Raw genomic sequence first — 19506 nt, 5'->3', positions numbered from 1 at the left:
AACACAACACTGAATAACTGTTGCAGGTTGAATCCTAACCAAAATGGTAAGAAATGCCACAAATAATCCTGGACTGGATAGACTTATAAAGGACATTACTGAGACAATGCATGTGAATGGGGTCTGTGGACTAGATAATAGTGTATCAATGTTAATTTCTTGATTCTGACGGTTATATTATGGGGTTATGTGGAAGAGTATCTTGATTTTTAAGAATTATACACTGATGCTTATATAGCAGGTGGGTGACTTGGAATCATGTCTCCAATTTACTCTTGAACAGCTCAGGAAAAAAAAAATACTTTGTGTATGTAAAGAAAAGAGAAAATGATAGGATAAATGTGGCTAAATGTTGATAATTGCGAACTATGGAAGGGGAATACAGACATTCTTGTGCTATTATGACAACTTTTCTGTTAAGATTGAAATTTCAGGGGCTCCTGATGGGCTTAATCAGTGGAGCACATGACTCTTGATCTCAGGGTTGTGAGTTCAAGCCCCTTGTTGGATGTAGAGATCACTTAAAAATAAAATCTTAAAAAAAAGAAAAAGGATTGAAATTTCAAAGTGAATAGTAAAACAAAACAAAACAAAAAACATAGACATTCTTTATAACTAATTTGGAATAAACTCTAAGGCATATAAAGTTTTTAAAAGCACAGAAAAATTTTTATTTTATGATGCTATTTGTATAAAGAAGGGATGGTGACATACACATGTAATGAGTGTATTCTTATCTTACTATACAGAGTGCCTGCAGAAACATACCAGGATCTGATCTACATTGATTTCTCCCACAGATGGAAAATCAGTAGCTAGAGAAGAATGAGAAAGATTTTTTACTCTGAAACTTTTCAGTTTTGTCCTATGTGCAATTAAATAACTTTAAAAAAAAAAAAAAGGAGCTTTAATCCAGTGGTTGCCAAATCCAAGTACCAGGCTGCTTACTTTGGAAGCATCCACAGAAAATTTAAAATTAAATTAGCAAGTCTCAATTCCAGAAATTCTATTTCAGTGAGTCCAGGTTAGGGGTTAGGTACCACCAAAATTTCCCTAATTACAAAATATAACATGGTGTGGGAATTGGTCCTTTAAACAAATCATCAAAACCTGATTCTTTCTAAACCTAAAACTCTAAGTAAATTAGGAACTTAGAAATACTTTTTTTTAGAAGTACTTTTTGTCCAATGGATGACAAAATCATAACCTAGGGAAAGGATACCCCAGAAGTGAAATCAGAAAACCAGGATTCACAATGAACCCTCAGTAGAAGCCAAGTCATACACCTGATTCTACCATGCTGATTCCTTATTAAGGACCAAAAATATCCTTGAGGCTAAGGTCACTTCAATGTTACTCTGCATAGATAATACATTCAAATACTCTGCATTCTTCAGAAGGAACATCCTACGTAAACATGTGGCAAGATTACATAGTTATTTTTAAAAAACAATCAGATGGCACAAGTAGATACAGTATCTGTAACATTCTAGGTCTCAAGCAGAGTTCACCAGGGTCCATTTTATTATTTATATCTCAATAGATATCAACTGTATTTTCTTATATGCATCAGATGTTACATAAGAATGTAATTTTTAAAAATTAAAGCAACAAATAACAGTGAGTTTAGATACGTGGTCCTTATGGTTATAAAGTAAATAAAAGAAAACTAAGCGTTACCATGCCAACAGTACATATTTATTACTCTTGAATGGCCAAAAGACTTACAAGGCCCATCATTATTAGTATAACCACAGATATGAAATATCACTTAGTGACATGGAGTGAAAAGGACAGTTTTACACATATTAAAAAAATACATACACATACACACACACTCTCTGTCAATTGCTCACCATACACTGCTACAAAAGCAGGAGGCATCAGGCTACAGGAGTTCCAATATACATAACACGTTGAAATATTTCAAGCTTAAAAACTGCATGTAAGTTGCAAAAATAAAGTTTCTTTCTTCAAACATTTTGATCAGAGCTCAAGCAATGCAAATAATGAACACCAATGATTTTTGTACTACTTAACTCACTTTAAAACATAAAAAAGGTCAACAGTTGCAAAAGTCCTGAAAATGTAGAGGTTATAGGAATGAATAATGCATTTCATCCTAGAGAAAGTCTACAGTAGATCTGTCTCATCCTGGCTTGTAAATATTTAAGAATCATAATTTACTATACTCAAACAAAGTTAAGCCAGAACAAAATGATAAAAAGAAAAATCATTACTTCAACTGAGGCATTACTGCCCTTAGTTTCTTTAGACAATTTCACTAGTGCAAGAGCATCATTTACCTGAAAGATCATGAGTCACAATTAAAGAGCACTCATACAAAATTATTTCCTTTTTTCTTTAAAAAGTGCCACATACTATACTTCTCAATTAAAAAAAACCAAAAACTGCACATACACTAATGAAAGACCGTTTGCCTCCATCTCTTGTCAATGAGGAAAGGCCAGAGTGATTCTTTGATTCCAATTCTAAATGGTGTTCTCTGGCCAATGCCCAAGGTCTCTAATTTGGTGCAGTCAAGCTGAGCATTTCTTGGACGTTGTGCTCCTAAGACGGGACTGTCAGTTATCTTTAAAGAAAAATAAAAACAAAAAAATTAAAAATAAATACATCTATGTTGCAGTTTTATAGTCTCTATTTCACTTTGCCCTTAACTGCACATCTGATCTGATCCCTGGAAAAATACAAATAATCAAGATAAGACTTTTCCTATAAACTTCACCAATACTCATGGGCTTCCTTGTACAGGATAATTTAGAGGTAAGTAACAATATAAACCACCAACTTACAAGTTCACTTTAATTAGTACCCAAAAATGAAGTTACCCAGTATTTCTAAAGCAACATGAAAAGTTTTCTCAGTAATACAAACAAAACAAAACAAACAACAACAAAAAAAAAACAAATATAGTGACAGATCTGGGCTTTCAACAAGTGAGGTTTAGAACACCATGTACTGGGGCCCCTGGGTGGCTCAGTGGGTTAAAGCCTCTGCCTTCGGCTCAGGTTATGATCCCAGGGTCCTGGGATCAAGCCCCGCATCAGGCTCTCTGCTCAGCAGGGAGCCTGCTTCCCTTCCTCTCTCTGCCTGTCTCTCTGCCTGCTTGTGATCTCTGTCTGTCAAATAAATAAATAAAATCTTTAAAAAAAAAAAAAAAAAAAAAAGAACACCATGTACGGGACGCCTGGGTGGCTCAGTGGGTTAAGCCGCTGCCTTCGGCTCGGGTCATGACCCCAGGGTCCTGGGATCGAGTCCCGCATCGGGCTCCTTGCTCAGCGGGGAGTCTGGTTCTCTCTTGCCTCTGCCTGCCTCTCTCCCTGCTTGTGTGCTGTCTCTCTCTCTCTTCCTCTCTGACAAATAAATAAATAAATAAAATCTTAAAAAAAATAAAAATAAAAATAAAACACCATGTACTTACAGGTCTTAAGTGACTGCTGGGAAGGTTGAAGGCATCTGCAATTGCACATGCCATTTCATACTTAGTCATCTGTTCATTGCCAGACCAGTGAAAGGTTCCCTTAATTGATGGATCCTAATAACGACATAAAAATTCAAAAAAGTTTCAACTTTTTGAGTTGAGTGGAATAACAGATTGGACAAAAAAACTAATTTAAAAGTGCAGGAATTAAAATGCATCCCTCCTTTCTAGAATGCTCCCCAGGAGATATCTAAAATCAAATTCCTATAAATATACCCAGCTAAGCATGAGAAACAATTTCTAGAATTTAGGCCTAAGAATTTTTTTTAATAAAAATATAAATGGCTCCAAATTTTATTTAGTGGGAATCCTAAGAATGATTACAGATTTTTATAGAAACACAGGCCAATTTAATGAGTATTTCTAATTATCCTCAGCTAAATCAAAATGTAACAGAACCATTTTGCAGTATGAGCTAATTAGGCATGATATCCTTAAATAGTTCCATAGTACATATTTAAAATATACATTTTTATATGTTAAAAAACTACAAACTATTATTAACATCCTAAAATCAATCACTCTCACTTTTCTATTAATATTCTAGTCAGAGACAGAGTCCATAGTGTATGAGAAAAAAATTCAAACACAAGAGCATAATATTTTTACTATTCACAAATATAGCCCACTATCTGCAAACTACTTTCATTTGGTCGCCCTGTAGTTTGAAAAAAGTTTTACATAAAACCTTGTAGTTATTGGGGCACCTGGGTGGCTCAGTGGGTTAAGCCTCTGCCTTCGGCTCAGGTCATGATCCCAGGGTCCTGGGATTGAGCCCCGCATCGGGCTCTCTGCTCAGCAGGGAGCCTGCTTCCTCCTCTCTCTCTGCCTACTTGTGATCTCTGTCTGTCAAATAAATAAATAAAATCTTAAAAAAAAAAAAACTTGCATTTATTTATATTATTATAAAGATATATATTATTATGTATAATAATAAAGGAAACAAAAACACTTTGACGTTCACTTGTTGATGGCAGTTAAGAACTCCTCCTTCCAAAGATTCTCACCAGCATTCTCTTTTCTGCTAACTGGCGACATACAGTAGCTACATCTTTGACATGTGTAGGGAACCTCTGCTGCCAGTGGTCCATGTTAGCTGACTTGTTACTGAACTGCACTTTATCAAACATAACAGTCACAGCACTTTCTTCAAGTTTTTCAACTTCTCCATACAGAACAGGAATTCTCAAAACAGCAGCTCCTAGGAATTAATAAAAACAGGTAATTTTTTAAAGCTGACTGGTTCTTAAATCTTGATATTAAATGAAAGTATGTAGACTTAAATAATACTGCCAAAGGGGGATGCCTGGGTGGCTCACTTGGTTAAGCATTAGCCTTCAGCTCAGGTTATGATCCCAGGATCCTGGGATGGAGCCCCACAACATCAGGGTCCCTGCTTAGCAGAGAACCTGCTTCTCCCTCACTTTCTGTTGTTCCCCCTGCTTGTGCTTGCATACCCACGCCCTCTCAAATAAAAAAAATAAAAATTTAAAAAAAATACTGTTGTAGAAAACTTGCAATATGCCAAAATGACATAGTTCACCTATAATAACGCCCATTTAACAAATATTATACTGAGTATTTTTAAAGGTCTCTGTCATTTGGGGTATTTTTATATTTTATTTTTAACAGTCATAATAATGAACAAATTAAACTGATATGACAACTAAATGCAATGAGTGATCCTTGACTGGATCCTAGATTAAAAAATAAAATGCAATGAAGGACATTATTGGGACAAGTGGGAAAATTCCTACATAGATGATACATTATAGTATAACACCATATTAATGTTAAATTTCCTGAGTGTGATAACTACACTGTAATTATGTAAAGAACATTCTTCTTAGAAGATAAATAGCATAGGGGTGCCTGGGAGGCCTAGTCAGTTTAGTGTCTGACCCTTGGTTTCGGTTCAGGTCATGATCTCAGGGTCGTGAGACTGAGCCCCACATACGGCTCTGTGTTTGGTGGGAAATGTGCCTAAAGATTCTCTCCCTTTGCTCCCCCCCACCCCAAAATCAATCAATCAATCAATCTTTTAAAAAAGATAAACAGCATGGTGAAATATTTTGGGGTGAATTTAAACTAATTCCCAACAAGTTCGGTGAAAAACACACACACATACAACCACGACACATTAACAAGTGGTGAATCTATATAAAAGTTATGTGAGTGTTTCACCACATTATTCTTGGAACCACTGATTAAGGAATTATGAGCTTTCAGATTTTATGTAGGCCCCTACTGAGCAGTTACAACAGGCTTTGGATAATGAACACTTTAACTGAAAATTAACAACTTTTTAATTAAATTAACATATTGGATAACCACGTATAGATATGTATTCAAGGATGATTCCTGCAGGATAATTTATAATACCAAAGGGGAAAAAAAACCCACCTGGAAATCTAAATGCCATAAGCATGGAATCTACACTACAGGATGCTTCTCAAAGACTGTATAGTCTAAGGCAGTGCAAGGAATCATTAAATCAAGTATACTATGCACCACTGATAGGAAAAGATAATCCAGAGATGACTCAATATGTAGTGAAAGACAAATATTCGAGGGACCAGATTATAAAACGAAATCCTCCGTTTTTAGAAAATTCACAAAAAATGCTTTCATACCTAACCACATTTGGTGCTTCTCAGAGGCAAGATTATAAAAGAACTTCTACCCTTTACAATTTTGATTTATTTTTTTTTCCAATAAGGGTATTACTTTTTATATTCAGCACATATATGTGTGTGTATATACACAAACACATATAGGGGGAAAGAAGAGCCATACAAACAGAAATTCAAAACCTGGGGCACCTTGGTGGCTCAGTCAGTTAAGCATCTGACTCCTGATTTTGGCTCAGGTCATGATCTCAGTGTTGTAAGATCAAGCCCTGCCCTGGGCTCCACACTGGATATGAAGCCTGCTTGAGATTCTCTCTCTCCTTCTCCACCTGCCCCTCCCCCCAACCCTCTTATCTCTCCAGATCTTAAAAAAAAGAAATAAATAAATTTAAAAATTGTACAAAAAATAACAAATACCTCTATCTAGGAGAAATGATACAGACCTGTTTTTTGAAAGTATATTACAAATATTTATACTATAAGATTCCTGTCCTTTATACAGTAACATTTTTTAAAATCTAAGCTCTATGCCCAATATGGGGATTGAACTCACGACCCCAAGATCATCAAGAATTATATATTCTACTGACTAAGCCAGCCAGGTGCCCCTATACAGTGACATTCATGTATATACTAATACTGGAAAAAGTCTGCAAGGATTCATAAATTCATCATGATTTCTAAAATTCTTATTTTTCATTTTTATTAACTACATTCTCTAATTTTTCCTCCAATGATTTATGCTAATTTTTTCAAAATTTTGTATGTCTCATATATAGCATACCATATATATATATGTATATATATACATACGTGTGTGTGTGTGTTTCTCAATATCATAAAAGGAATCCTCAAAACAATCAAAACTATCAGGAGCTAAAGATATTTGTCTTACCTAAATTGTTCTCTAGGACAGCCTTTTCTCCTTCTAATTTCGTTTTGCCATACAGATTTAGGGGACTTGGTACGTCTTCCTCTCTATAAGGTGGATTTGTTCCATCAAATACATAATCTGAACTAATGTAGATTAGAAACGCTCCAATTAAAGCTAAAAAAGACAGACAGACATAAAAGAAATAAAATAATCTATCAAATTATTACATAACATCACTCTGCACTGGCATTTATAATAGCTTATTCATCATATATAAACAAATCTCTTCTAAGCGATTTAGAAACCTTTGACTTTTATAAACTCAGCAATTATTTAATATTTTGCAAAGATTTTATAAAGTCATCATTCATTACCTGCTTCCTTTGCTAAATTCCCGGAAGCATCCACATTAAGCTGAGAAGCAGCATCTGGCTGATTTTCCACAACATCTGGCCTTCTCTCTGCTGCACAGTGTACTATGACATGGGGCTAGAAGGTAAACATTGATGTATTTTAAAAAAAAAAATTTTTTTTTAATTTATTTGACAGACAGAGATCACAAGTAGGCAGAGAGGCAGGCAGAGAGAGAGGAAGGAAAGCAGGCTCCCTGCTGAGCAGAGAGCCTGATGTGGGGCTCGATCCCAGGACCCTGGGATCATGACCTGAGCCGAAAGCAGAGGCTTTAACCCACTGAGCCACCTAGGCACCCCACTGATGTATTTTAACCCAAAAGGAATAAAACAGGGGAACCACAGCCTTCCAACAGTAACTCAATTCATAAAAAAAGTTTGCTAAATCAACATTCCTTCAAGTAAATAATCGCTATAATTTTTTTAATTTTTTTTTTTATATTTTATTTATTTATTTGACAGACAGAGATCACAAGTAGGCAGAGAGGCAGGCAGAGAGAGAGGAGGAAGCAGGCTCCCTGTTGAGCAGAGAGCCCGATGCGGGGCTCGATCCCAGAACCCTGGGATCATGACCTGAGCCGAAGGCAGCGGCATTAACCCACTGAGCCACCCAGGCGCCCCTATTTTTTTTTTAATTTTTTTTTTTAGAATTGCTATAATAGTTTTGTCATGCTTCTCCTTTCCAAATTTCAAACTTCCTTAAAATAAATGTAGGTGGGGTTACTAGGTGGCTCAGTGGATTAAGCCTCTGCCTTCAGTTCAGGTCATGATCTCAGGGTCCTGGGATCCAGCCCTGCATCGGGCTCTCTGCTCAGCAGGGAGCCTGCTTTCCTCACTCTCTCGACCTGCTGCTCTGCCTACTTGTGATCTCTCTCTCTCAAATAAATAAATAAATCTTTAAGAGATAGACAGACAGATAAATAAATAAATAAATAAGTGTAGGCCCCGAAAAGGAAAGAGCAATTTAGTAATCTCTAGGCAAAACCAAATAAACACAATGTCAACAACTATTATTTTTCCATCAAAATAAGCTTTATTCTCTAATTTGGATGGGAGAAAAGAGCTTAACATTTATACAATTAATATGACCTAAATAATTTATGGTAAAAGAATACCAATTTCAAGTTAAATAGATAAATTCAAATCTCTTATATCAACCATTTAAAGAATGTTAACTATTGGGCGCCTGGGTGCCTCAGTGGGTTGAGCCTCTGCCTTCGGCTCAAGTCATGATCTTAGGGTCCTGGGACTGAGACCCATCTTGGGCTCCCTGTTCAGTAGGGAGTCTGCTTCTCCCTCTTTCTCTCTGCCTGCCCCTCTGCCTATTTGTGATCTCTCTCTCTCTGTCAAATAAATCCAATCTTAAACAACAACAACAAAATGTTAACTATTCATTTAGTTTGTTGCCTGTATACTAACCACTGTGCAAGGAGCAAGGATTTCATAATCTACTGGAAAAGAAGGATATGTAAAGAGACTGTTTCAGTAGTATGTGACATATATCAAGACAGAGGAATGGGGCACCTGGCTGGCTCAGTCAGTAGAGGATGTGATTCTTGATCTTGGGGTAATGAGTTCAAGCCTCATGCGCAGCCTAGAGCTTACTTAAAAATAATAATAATAATAACTAAATTGAAGATATAGGAATGCACAGGGAGGAGGGGTATCTACTTCCCAGAGAAGATGAACCCAGGTGAAGATTCGGTAAAACTACTGACAGGCAGGGCTAACACACAAACATGCCGGACTATCTCCATTCTTAACAACTGCTGAGGAAGCATAATCTTAGAGTTGCTTTAAAACTTGAATGTGCGGGGCGCCTGGGTGGCTCAGGGGTTGAGCCGCTGCCTTCGGCTCAGGTCATGATCTCAGGGTCCTGGGATCGAGCCCCGCATCGGGCTCTCTGCTCAGCGGGAAGCTTGCTTCCTCCTCTCTCTCTGCCTGCCTCTCTGCCTACTTGTGATTACTCTCTGTCAAATAAATAAATAAAATCTTAAAAAAAAAAAAAAACTTGAATGTGCATAATCTGGTGCATCTTACAATGTCCTGGGCCCCATACAGACTTACTTAAAATTTCTGGAAATGAGATCTAAATAATGAATTCCCCAAGTGACTAATGCAGGTGTCCCTTGGACATTGTTGAAAAGAACTTTAACTCTCACAATTTGATCAGAGGTAGAACAAAAGTTAAATTTTTCAGTAACTTTACTACAGCAATGGTCAACAAGTTATTTAACCCGAGCCTTTGTCATCTCTAAAATGGAAATGATTATATCTACTTTGCAGTGTTATGGGTTTACAGATAATATTAAACAGGCATTTGCATAGAAAGTCATATTTAACAAGAGAACCTCACAAACATAAGCTTTTTATAAAATGCTTTTTTTAATTCCCAAGTTTTGTCAACCTGTGTTTCAACGCAATCTTTTGAATGACTGCATATACTTTGCCATGCTAAAAGAAAAAAAAAGTGCACTATACACTTGATCGTGGAACATGGGTTTGAATTACGAGTCTATTTATATGCGGATATTTTTAAATAAATAAAATACCATAAATCTATTTTCTCAGTAACATTTTCTTCTCCACAGTTTATTTTATTATAAGAATATAGTATATAACACATACGGCAAAATATGTGTTAATCAACCAGGCTTCCAGTCAATAGTAGGCTATTAGCAATTGTTTTGAGGAAGTAAAAAGTTATACATAGATGTTCAACTATGCAGGGATCATTACTCCTAAGCCCTGCACTGTTCAAGGGTCAACTGCATACTCTTGCTGCTTAATAGGTTAGAGCTTAAGTATAGAGCTCTTAATAGGTTGAGAGCAAGAACATTTTCTAAATCATCCAGACAATTGTTTTTTTTGTTTTGTTTTGTTTTAATTTTCTTTAAAGATTTTTATTTATTTATTGAGAGAAAGGCAGTGAGAGAGAGCATGAGCGAGGAGAAAGTCAGAGGGAGAAGCAGACTCCCCGTGGACCTGGGAGCCCAATGCGGGACTCGATCCCGGGACTCCGGGATCATGACTTGAGTGGAAGGCAGTCGTCCAACCGAGCCACCCAGGCGTCCCCATCCAGACAATTGTTTATATAGTTTACAGACAATTCTTAGCATAGTTTATATATGTGTTAAAACAGACAACCATACCTGAAAATCATGAATGATGTGATGAACCGCTTCAGAATCCAAAAGATTAATCTGTTCAAATTTTGGTCTTGCTCTTCTAAAACCACAGCCAAAGGCATGCCAATTATTCTGCTTAAATTCTTTATACACAGCTCTGCCAAGAAGCCCAGTGGCACCAGTAATTAGAACCCGCCTATTGGGAACATTAACTTCCTCCTAAAAGGTGAATAGGAGAACAAAGGATTACGTATTTTGAAAATATTCTCTCTACAAAATTAGTCACCATTATTGTTCAATAAATACTTCCACTCTAAGTAGTTTGTTTCATGTCCCATATTTATTAGATAATTCTTAAGTTAGAACAAAGATCAAGCTGCATCAATAATTATATCACTTAAGAAAACGTTTTACTGGGGCGCCTGGGTGGCTCAGTGGGTTAAGCCGCTGCCTTCGGCTCAGGTCATTATCTCGGGGTCCTGGGATCAAGCCCTATATCAGGCTCTCTGCTCAGCTGGGAGCCTGCTTCCCCCTTTCTCTACCTGCCTCTCTGCCTGCTTGTGATCGCGCGCTCTCTCTCTCTCTCTCTCTCTCTGTGTCAAATAAATAAATAAAATCTTTAAAAAAAAAAGAGAGAGAGAAAAAAAAAAGAAAAGTTTTATTAGGGGCACTTTGCTTGCTGCGTCAGTATAGCATGTGACTCTTGATCTCAGGGTCATAAGTTTAAGCCCAGGTTTGGTATGCAGCCTACTTAAAAAAAAATTATTGCATTTTATCAATTCGCAGTCTTTTTACTTCAAGTGCTATGGTCACCTATTCTGAGATGTCAAAAACTTCAAACAAGCACGGTGCCTGGGTGGCTCGGTGGGCTAAGTGTCTGCCTTTGGCTGGGGTCATGATCCCAGGGTCCTGGGATAAAGTCCCACATGGGGTTCCTTGCTCAGCAGGAAGTCTGCTTCTCCTCCCTCTGCTACTCCCATGCTCATGCCCTCTCTTGCTCCCTCTCTCTCAAATTAATAAAATCTAAAAAAAAAAAACACACACTTTAAACAAGCATACAATAACTAAAGATCTTTGTTAGTCCTTAGTTCAGCAGAATAATTTAGCACTAGGCTTTTTTTTTTTTTTAAAGATGGCCACCACAGGCGCCTGGGTGGCACAGTTAGGCCTCTGACTCTTGGTTTCAGCTCGGGTCCTGATCTCAGAATTGTGAGAATGAGTCCAGTATTGGGCTCCATACTCAGCGGGGAGTCTGCTTGAGATTTTTTTTCTCTCGCTCCCTCTGCCCCTCCAGCTTGTATGCACATGCATGCTTGTGCTCTCTTTCTCTGAGATAAATAAATAGTAAAAAAAAAAAAAAAAAAAAAAAAAAAGAAGAAGAAGAAGAAAAAAATAAAAAGCCACCTAAATTAGGTATTCCTACCATACGAAAAATCTGAAATGAAAGGGCTGACAGAAACAGCATGGGGCGGGGGACCCTGGACCTGGTATCTGATCAGGTCATAATCTCAAAGTAGTGTGATGGAGCCCCAGATTGGGCTCTCCTCGGAGTCTGCCTGTCCCTTTCCCTCCCCATTTGCAGAGGTGCTCTCTCTAAAGTGAATAAATAACATCTTTAAAAAAAAGGGGGGGGGGGCACGCCTGGGTGGCTCAGTGGGTTAATGCCTCTGCCTTCATTCAGATCAGGTCATGATCCCGGGGTCCTGGGATCGAGCCCCACATCGGGCTCTCTGCTCAGCAGGGAGCCTGTTTCCGCCTGCCTCTCTGCCTACTTGTGATCTCTGTCTGTCAAATAAATAAATAAAATTAAAAAAAAAAAAAAAAAGGAGACCGCAAAATGGTAAACTCTTAAAGATATTTTTTCCTTAGTTCAACCATTCCAAACATTTTAAAAATTGAAGGAAAAATCATCTAGGCTCTCAGTGGTAAAACCTGGCCCCAAGCCAAACTGATCTATGAAAACAAGGATTTCAGCCAGCAAAATATTTTCTTTGAATTTTGGCAAGAAAACAGCCCTACAAAGACTGATTTGTAAAGAAGAGAGAATATGCCAAGTCTAGTAGATACAATCAGAAAACAATTTACACAGGATAAATACCATAAAGATCCCTGAGAAAATATAAAAGAGCTATGATTTGGTTTCTTCTGAGTTTCTCACTTTTTATTACTTCACATTAAAGAAGCAAAGGCGTATGTTACAGTTCTTAGTTGGTGGTTCTTAGGGTTCATTATGTATAAGAATCATGCAGGAGGCTTTCAGATTTAGTATATCTGGGATAAGTCCTGATAATTTGTATTTCTAATAAGTTCCCAGGAATGTGCTGAAGATGGTGATTTGGGAACTGACCTTTGAGAAGTGTAATCTTGAACTCCAGGAAAAGTCCAAGGTTCTTCTAAAGAAACATTTATCTTATTCAAAGAAGCCAAAAAATGTCATCTACCTTTCCAGATCTACCTTTCCTTCCCTCTTCTCCCGTAAAAGGAAAACAAGAGTAAAGTCAAAGAACAAGTATATGTATTACACAAAGGTTACTGAACAGTGGATTCCAATCTCTGCGTACTTCACTGATTGCATAAAGCACACTTTTTCCTCACTTTAACATCCCTGTTAAATGAATGAAACAGATGCATCTTCTTACTGTGTCATACTCTGGCAGTGTCTTTTGCATTTTAGTGCATCTTAAAATCAGAGCCCAAATAATCAAGTACATTTTAGACTTGATGAAATACAGCATTAAATTACAAGGACAGCAAGGCTCTTAGGGAATTTAATACTCTTAACTTTAAAACAGAATGTGGTTGCATGGAAAAAAATACAATCTTATGTCCTTAAAGCCTGGGGTAATTTGTAAGGTCCCTAGAAGAAAAGAGGAAACAGTCCACGGTAACCAGTGAACAGAGGTCAATGCTCGAGAATTTTCTTTATTAAAAAAAGCAGAGATCTGAAGTGCAAGCATTTCTTAAAATGGAAATGATACTGCACAATCTTATATCTGAAAACCATCCAGTATTATGTAAGCCTACATCGTAACTTCTGATCATAAGAATAGCCTCATTAAACATGCAGGGCAAATACTATTTCCAAACTGAGGAATCTGAAGCCCTGAAACGTCAGTCTTTACCCACAAATGGAAAAGGTTGGGCCCTTGTTTCTAGCTTCTATGGTCCAGCCAAATACATACTGAGTTTTGTCTTAATCCTTTGACCTTCTATTTGATTTCATAATGATTAAATTTTAACTATACTGCCATGAAATGTGGTACTGAGAAGTTACTGAAATCTCTATTGATCAAATTCCTCATTAGTAAAAAGAGGAATGTGAATATAAGATGACTAAGGCTCTTCCAGCTTTACAGTTTTATAATTCTAACATTTTCCATATTACACTTAACACAGAGGGGACTGAAGAGTGAAAGGAGCCTCATTTATTTAAGTAATTTTTCCTCTTTTCACAGAGTTCTCTCTAGAGACTCAATGAGCACCTTCTGTCACACAACAGGAGCCAAGACAAGATTTCTGTCATTTGGTGGTTGGCAAATAAAATATGCCTCACTCTGAAATTAAAAGACGCCAAACAAAAATATTTATTTTTTACTTTCTATATATAAACAGAAATCCACCTCAAGCTTTTTAAAAGCACACTGTTTTTAGGGGTTTTTTTTGTTTGTTTTAAAGATTTTATTTATTTATTTGTCAGAGAGAGAGCACAAGCAGGCAGAGTGGCAGGCAGAGGCAGAGAGAGAAGCAGGCTCCCTTTTGGACAAGGAGCCCGATGTGGGACTCCCTCCTAGAACCCCAGGATCATGACCCGAACCGAAGGCAGCGGCTTAATCTACTGAGCCACCCAGGTGTCCCTTTATTTTTGTTTTTAAAAGAAAAGGACTATTCCTCTAAAAAATTACTTAGGACTATTACTCCATAAAATACTTTAGTCTTGGAAAACTCAGGAATACCCATGTACTTCAAAGAACTCAGAATGAAGAAACTGTAGTTAATCCAAACAACAACAAAGAGTTGAAAATACTGTTTGCCTGAAAACTTAACTTATACGTACAGTATGAGGTATCACTTTAAGTTACTCTGAATGTATTTGCCTCTAACTACATAAACTCTTAGAAGTATGGAACTACAAGTGAACAGATTTATAGTCACCCAAAGAATTCCTGAAAAATTAAATACATATAAATAAATGTAGAGGTACAAGTTTCATTATGCTACCAAATCAAATGACACCAAACTATAGGTAATTATACAAATGGCTCTTTGAAAATGGTCAAACACTACTCTGGGACAGTGATTTCCACTTTAGTACACTAAAGTGGAAATTGCATTAACTTCTAAAAAATGTCCCAGAAAAAGAATGAGACATCAGTAACATTTAAATAGAGATCTTCTTAAATTTTAGTGGTAAATAAAATACTTTGCTCTTTTTAGAACCTCTTAGATATGGCAGTTTCCTCTTCCTTTCTTTAACTGATCCTCTCATACAACATTCCCCTGGAGGCAGATCTCTGAGTAGACATTACCAGACACTAAGAAACTCAAGATTCCATAACTATCTAGGTGACACTGGTCTAACTGCTACTGTCACCCTATTTCTACCCTTCAAGACAGTCTTTTTTTTTTTTTTAAGATTTTATTTATTTATTTGACAGAGAGAGATCACAAGTAGACGGAGAGGCAGGCAGAGAGAGAGAGAGAGAGAGAGAGGGAAGCAGGCACCCCGCTGAGCAGAGAGCCGGATGCGGGACTCGATCCCAGGACCCTGAGATCATGACCTGAGCCGAACGCAGCGGCTTAATCCACTGAGCCACCCAGGCGCCCCCGCTTCAAGACAGTCTTAACAGGTACCACCATAGTCACCTTCTTCAATGTAAGCAGTAAGGCAGTCCTCATTCTCACAAGTGAATTTTAATTCTACATGTTTTGAGAGAGCAGAAAATACGTGTCAAGATTTAGGGTGGAGGCCCCTGGCCAGCTCAGTCTGTACAGCTTTACACTCTAATCTCAGGACTGTGAGCGTGAGCCCCACTATGGGTGCAGATTATTTTAAAATTAAAAGAATCCTTAAAAAAAAAAATAAGATTTAGGGTGTATCGTTTTTAGTGAAATCATGAAAACCTATTTTCATTAATCTACTGAACTCCTACTGTGAAACATTAAGCTTTACACACACACACACACACACGCATACGTATATAAACAATATGTAACATTATGCATTCAGTACTTTGAAGGGCACATAGGAACAATACATGAGTTTTCATAGTCCATCTAGCCTAACTTTACCCCCCAAACACCAAACTGATTAGAAACACTAAATATACTCTTGGAAGCATAAAAATTCTGCAGTATCAAAAACAGCCATCTCCCGCAGCTCTTATTTCCGTAAGACATATCGGTCTAGGCATTAACATTCTTCTTTTCGCCACTCCTAGATACATTCTGTGGATTGAATGCTGGGAGGCCCAGAAATGAAACACAAGAAAGCATGGAGACGGAAGACGTCTGGGATAGTTCTCCCACAGTAACAATCTTCCTTTATGTAACCTCCATAGTGGTTCAAAGCCTGAGAAAGTGAAAGAGATTTGTATCTGAATCCCGGCTCCAAGCTTACTGAATGAACTTGGCCGAAGGCTCATCCTGTAAACCTCAATTTTCTCCTCTGTAAAATGGAGCAAAAACAGTATCTCACTGTTATGACGATTAAATGATGCATGTAAAGTGTATACATAGTGCCTTGCACTAAGATTTCAGTAACCTGTCATCTCCAAATCCGCTATTTTTAAAAAATCCCTTTCCCCTTCGTTCTCAGATAAGAACTGGTAAGATCGAGAGATACGAACAAAGAATGAAGAAGAAATTCAGAGAGATAAAACAAAACCGAAAGAGCTCTGAAAGCCCCTCTTCGTTTCCGGGAGGGAAGACCGAAGACACCAGAGTGAAACCAGACCCACTCGCTTCCTGCCGCAGGACTGGAAGAGCAAACACCGACGGGTGTGCACGGAGGTAAACAAACTCGGTGGCGCCGCCCTCTCCAACCAGCGCTAGGAAGGAGGTGCTGCGGCGATTCAGAGTCAGGGGCTGGGATTTCTGCAGGATGCGCAGGGTAAATCACTCGAGCCCCCGCGACCTGGCTCGTCCCCCTCTGCATTCCCGATTCCTACGAAACCCCCGGGCCGACTCCCTCACCTCCACCAGCCGGCAGCTCCCGGGAACAAAGTGGATGGAGAGCTCGTTCTCCCGCCCCACCATGCCCGCCGTCTTTGCGCCGCCGCCGCAGCGACCGCCACTTCCTCCAGCCCAGGATCGCCACGGGCCGCAGCGGCGTCGCCCTCGGCCCGCCTCCCTAGGTCCGGGCCGGCCCCCGCTCTCCGCTTCCGGCTTCCGCCGCCAAGGCCTCGCCCGTTGATTGGCCACGCTCAGCCGATGCCCCAGAAAGGGGGCGGGCGCGTTCAGTACGCTCCCAGCCCACTCGCCAACTCTTAAAGGAATACACAAAACAAAGGCCTTGGCCTTAGGCACTGAATACAAGTTTTGTGTGGGGAGGGGTTGTTTCTGTACTTTTTTTCTGTCTTTGCTTTTGTTCTGGACTAGGGAAGAACTGAACTGGATTGCCTAGAGTTTCAAGTTTCCAGACTGCCCTGTGCGTAAGAGCCAACTGGGCACGTAATACATAAAGTAGGAGAAAACATTTTAAAGCCAGGGGGTAGGTTTGGGGAAGACCAGGAAGAGGGAGGACAGTAGACCTCCATCTCTGCAAAATTTGGAGGTTGTTGTTGTTGTTGTTTTTCCCAGAGATTTAGAAAGACAAAGAATAAAAATACAAGTGTTGGCATCTGAGTCATTAACACCTCAACAGCCCATTTTGTCTTTCTGCGATGCTAAAAAGTGGTACGTGTTAAATTCTAAATAAGTCAAACTATTCTTAACCAGTTAAAAAAAAAAAGTTGGTGGGGGTGGGGGTGGGGGAGGAATTATCCGGGAGCCTCTTCAAAATAGATTCTCAGACTGTACCCGTAAATACATAACGAGAATCTGTGGTAATAGACCCGGGAACTGTACATTTTAGTTAGCGGAAGGAACCGGACCCTACCGACCCCCTTGGAGAAGCACTCGCGTCAGGAACTGCCCGGTCCGGCCAAGCCAGCTTGGCCTCCGCAACCGCCGCAAATTGAAGAAACCGAGCAGAGTAACGCTAGACCCTCCACCACTTGCACGGCTTCCTAAAAGCACGAATCAGAAACAACAGCCCTGAAGGCTGAGAAAGACCTCGCAGGCAACTGGGTTTCCCTCCCAGCTCAAAACAGCAAAATCCGCGTCCATTGGGACGTCTGTGAAATTTACCCAGGAAAAAACCCGCCATGGACCGTGTAAGCTCCGCGGGCATGCACCCAACAGTCCCGAGTGTTATGACCCAGACACGCCGGACACGGGCCTTAAAAGTCGCCCACAGGCGTGACCGCGGCTTGGATTTTTCTGAAAAGGCCTTATTTTCATAATCCCTTTTGGTTTATTTCAGAGCTAAAGACTAAGCAGCCTTTTGAAAAAGTTTTTCTTTGTCTGAGCCCCGTGAATTTCCTTTCTACTCAACCCCCCCCAACAAGAACTCATTTCTTAATTCGAGTAAACAGTCTTTCTTTGGAACGGTGGGGGAAGAGAGCCTGACCCCCCCCCCCAACCATCCACCCCGCTTTCCGATTTTTGTTTTTCCCCAAACTGTTACTGTTAATCAATTTAGCATTATTCAGAGAGTCCTCGAGAGGGCTGCCCCAGCATTAAACATTCATAATCTGCACACAAAGAAAAGGTGAGTGTCCGTGGGTGGGTAGGGGAGGCAAATTCAAGATCCTCCTAATCCTCTTTAAAAACTGGGATTTTTGTTGTTAATTTCTAGAAGCGACGTGTGATGCAACCTGATCGTTCTGATTTTTTTTTTAAAGTGTACAGTGCGAAGATTTAAGGACATGCATATGCAATTACTATTTTTTTGATTCTCAGAGCAGCTTTGTCCAGAGTTAAGAACAAGAGTTTTCTTGCCTACCTTTGAGAATTTGGTGTGATACCTCCCAGTAAAACCAGAGTATAGTTCTAGAGGTATATGTTCATGTGTAGTTTTTAATCATTCTCTTTAAAGATTAAAGTTTCTCTGTGAACAAAAATGCCACCGTTGTACATACAATATCCAAGTTCCTGTGGTGGCTAAGTCTATAAATTCAAAGAGAGCAGCCTGGAGCTAAAGTTTTATTAGCAGATTCAGTTCATGCTAAGACAAAGGCAGGAGCACACAATTAAAGATAAAATCCTTACTTATATAGAACCTTCACCTACATCACTGCAAATAATTTGGTAAAGTAAACTGCTGTTCTGTTTTGCATTTTTTTTTGTCAGTTAATGAGACTTAGCTGAAAACCTGGTTCCCAGAGTCAATAATTAAAACTGGTTTATCCTTTCATGTCCCAAAGTTACATGTTTTAAATAAATGAATGACACCCGCTTCTTTTTTTCTTTAACACACCGTTTTGGTTTTTACCAGACATTCACTGGGATGCTTTTTAAAGACACTAACTCCAGAATGCTTCATTTCTTGAACAGCTAGCTCTTACCTGTTCCATGTCCTCCGGCATTTCAGGCATGATTCCAAAATTATCTCAGGAAAACAGATTTGGGGTGAGTCTCAGCCTCTGCCTCTTCTGCCTGGGTCTTTGTTCTGCCTCAAGAGAGCGCAGGCACGCAAAAACGTGAGCTTCAGCTTCACTCGACCTTTTAAATTAGCATTTTGATTCCAATCCCAGAATCTCATGCAGTTTTCCACATTGCAGTAAACTGGCAGCTGATTCCCCCTGGCAGTCTTGAAAATACCCAATGAGAAGTTTCATGTTTAATTGCATGTCAAGTTAGGGTCCATTAGCAAAACTATTGGGAGAACCAGTTTATTTAAAAAAGAAGAAGAAAGGCAGAA

At 38.9% G+C, this 19506-nt stretch overlaps 1 protein-coding gene across 4 annotated transcripts; it reads right to left on the bottom strand.

Annotated features, from left to right (window-relative positions):
* Nucleotides 1-642: 642 nt before the first annotated feature.
* MAT2B (methionine adenosyltransferase 2B) lies at nt 643-19296 on the bottom strand. 4 transcript variants are annotated; one of them, XM_047729004.1, is made up of 7 exons: nt 19151-19296; nt 10569-10763; nt 7381-7495; nt 7028-7180; nt 4510-4703; nt 3443-3556; nt 643-2593 (listed from the first exon to the last, which is right to left on the bottom strand). In XM_047729004.1, exons 1-7 carry the CDS (start codon nt 19178-19180, stop codon nt 2423-2425), a joined length of 972 nt encoding a protein of 323 aa, XP_047584960.1. In that variant the 5' UTR covers nt 19181-19296; the 3' UTR covers nt 643-2422. The 4 variants fall into 4 exon arrangements, with proteins under 4 accessions (XP_047584960.1, XP_047584958.1, XP_047584959.1 ...); XM_047729002.1 differs by lacking the exon at nt 19151-19296 and adding an exon at nt 16737-16895; XM_047729003.1 differs by lacking the exon at nt 19151-19296 and adding an exon at nt 11397-11442.
* Between the last annotated feature and the right edge of the window lie 210 nt (nt 19297-19506).

The sequence above is a fragment of the Lutra lutra genome, chromosome 5 (genome assembly GCF_902655055.1).
Source record: "Lutra lutra chromosome 5, mLutLut1.2, whole genome shotgun sequence".
In the NCBI taxonomy this organism is placed as follows: domain Eukaryota; kingdom Metazoa; phylum Chordata; class Mammalia; order Carnivora; family Mustelidae; genus Lutra; species Lutra lutra.
This window is presented reverse-complemented; position numbering and strand designations above follow the sequence as displayed.

Excerpts from the sequence above, each read along its gene's own strand:
- MAT2B (XM_047729002.1), bottom strand. The coding sequence starts at position 16,799 with ATGGTGGGGCGGGAGAACGAGCTCTCCATCCACTTTGTTCCCGGGAGC. Across the intron at positions 4,704-7,027 it reads TGTCCTAGAGAACAATTTAG|GAGCTGCTGTTTTGAGAATT; the intron begins GTAAGACAAATA and ends ATTAATTCCTAG. Across the intron at positions 3,557-4,509 it reads TAGCAGAAAAGAGAATGCTG|GATCCATCAATTAAGGGAAC; the intron begins GTGAGAATCTTT and ends TGTCGTTATTAG.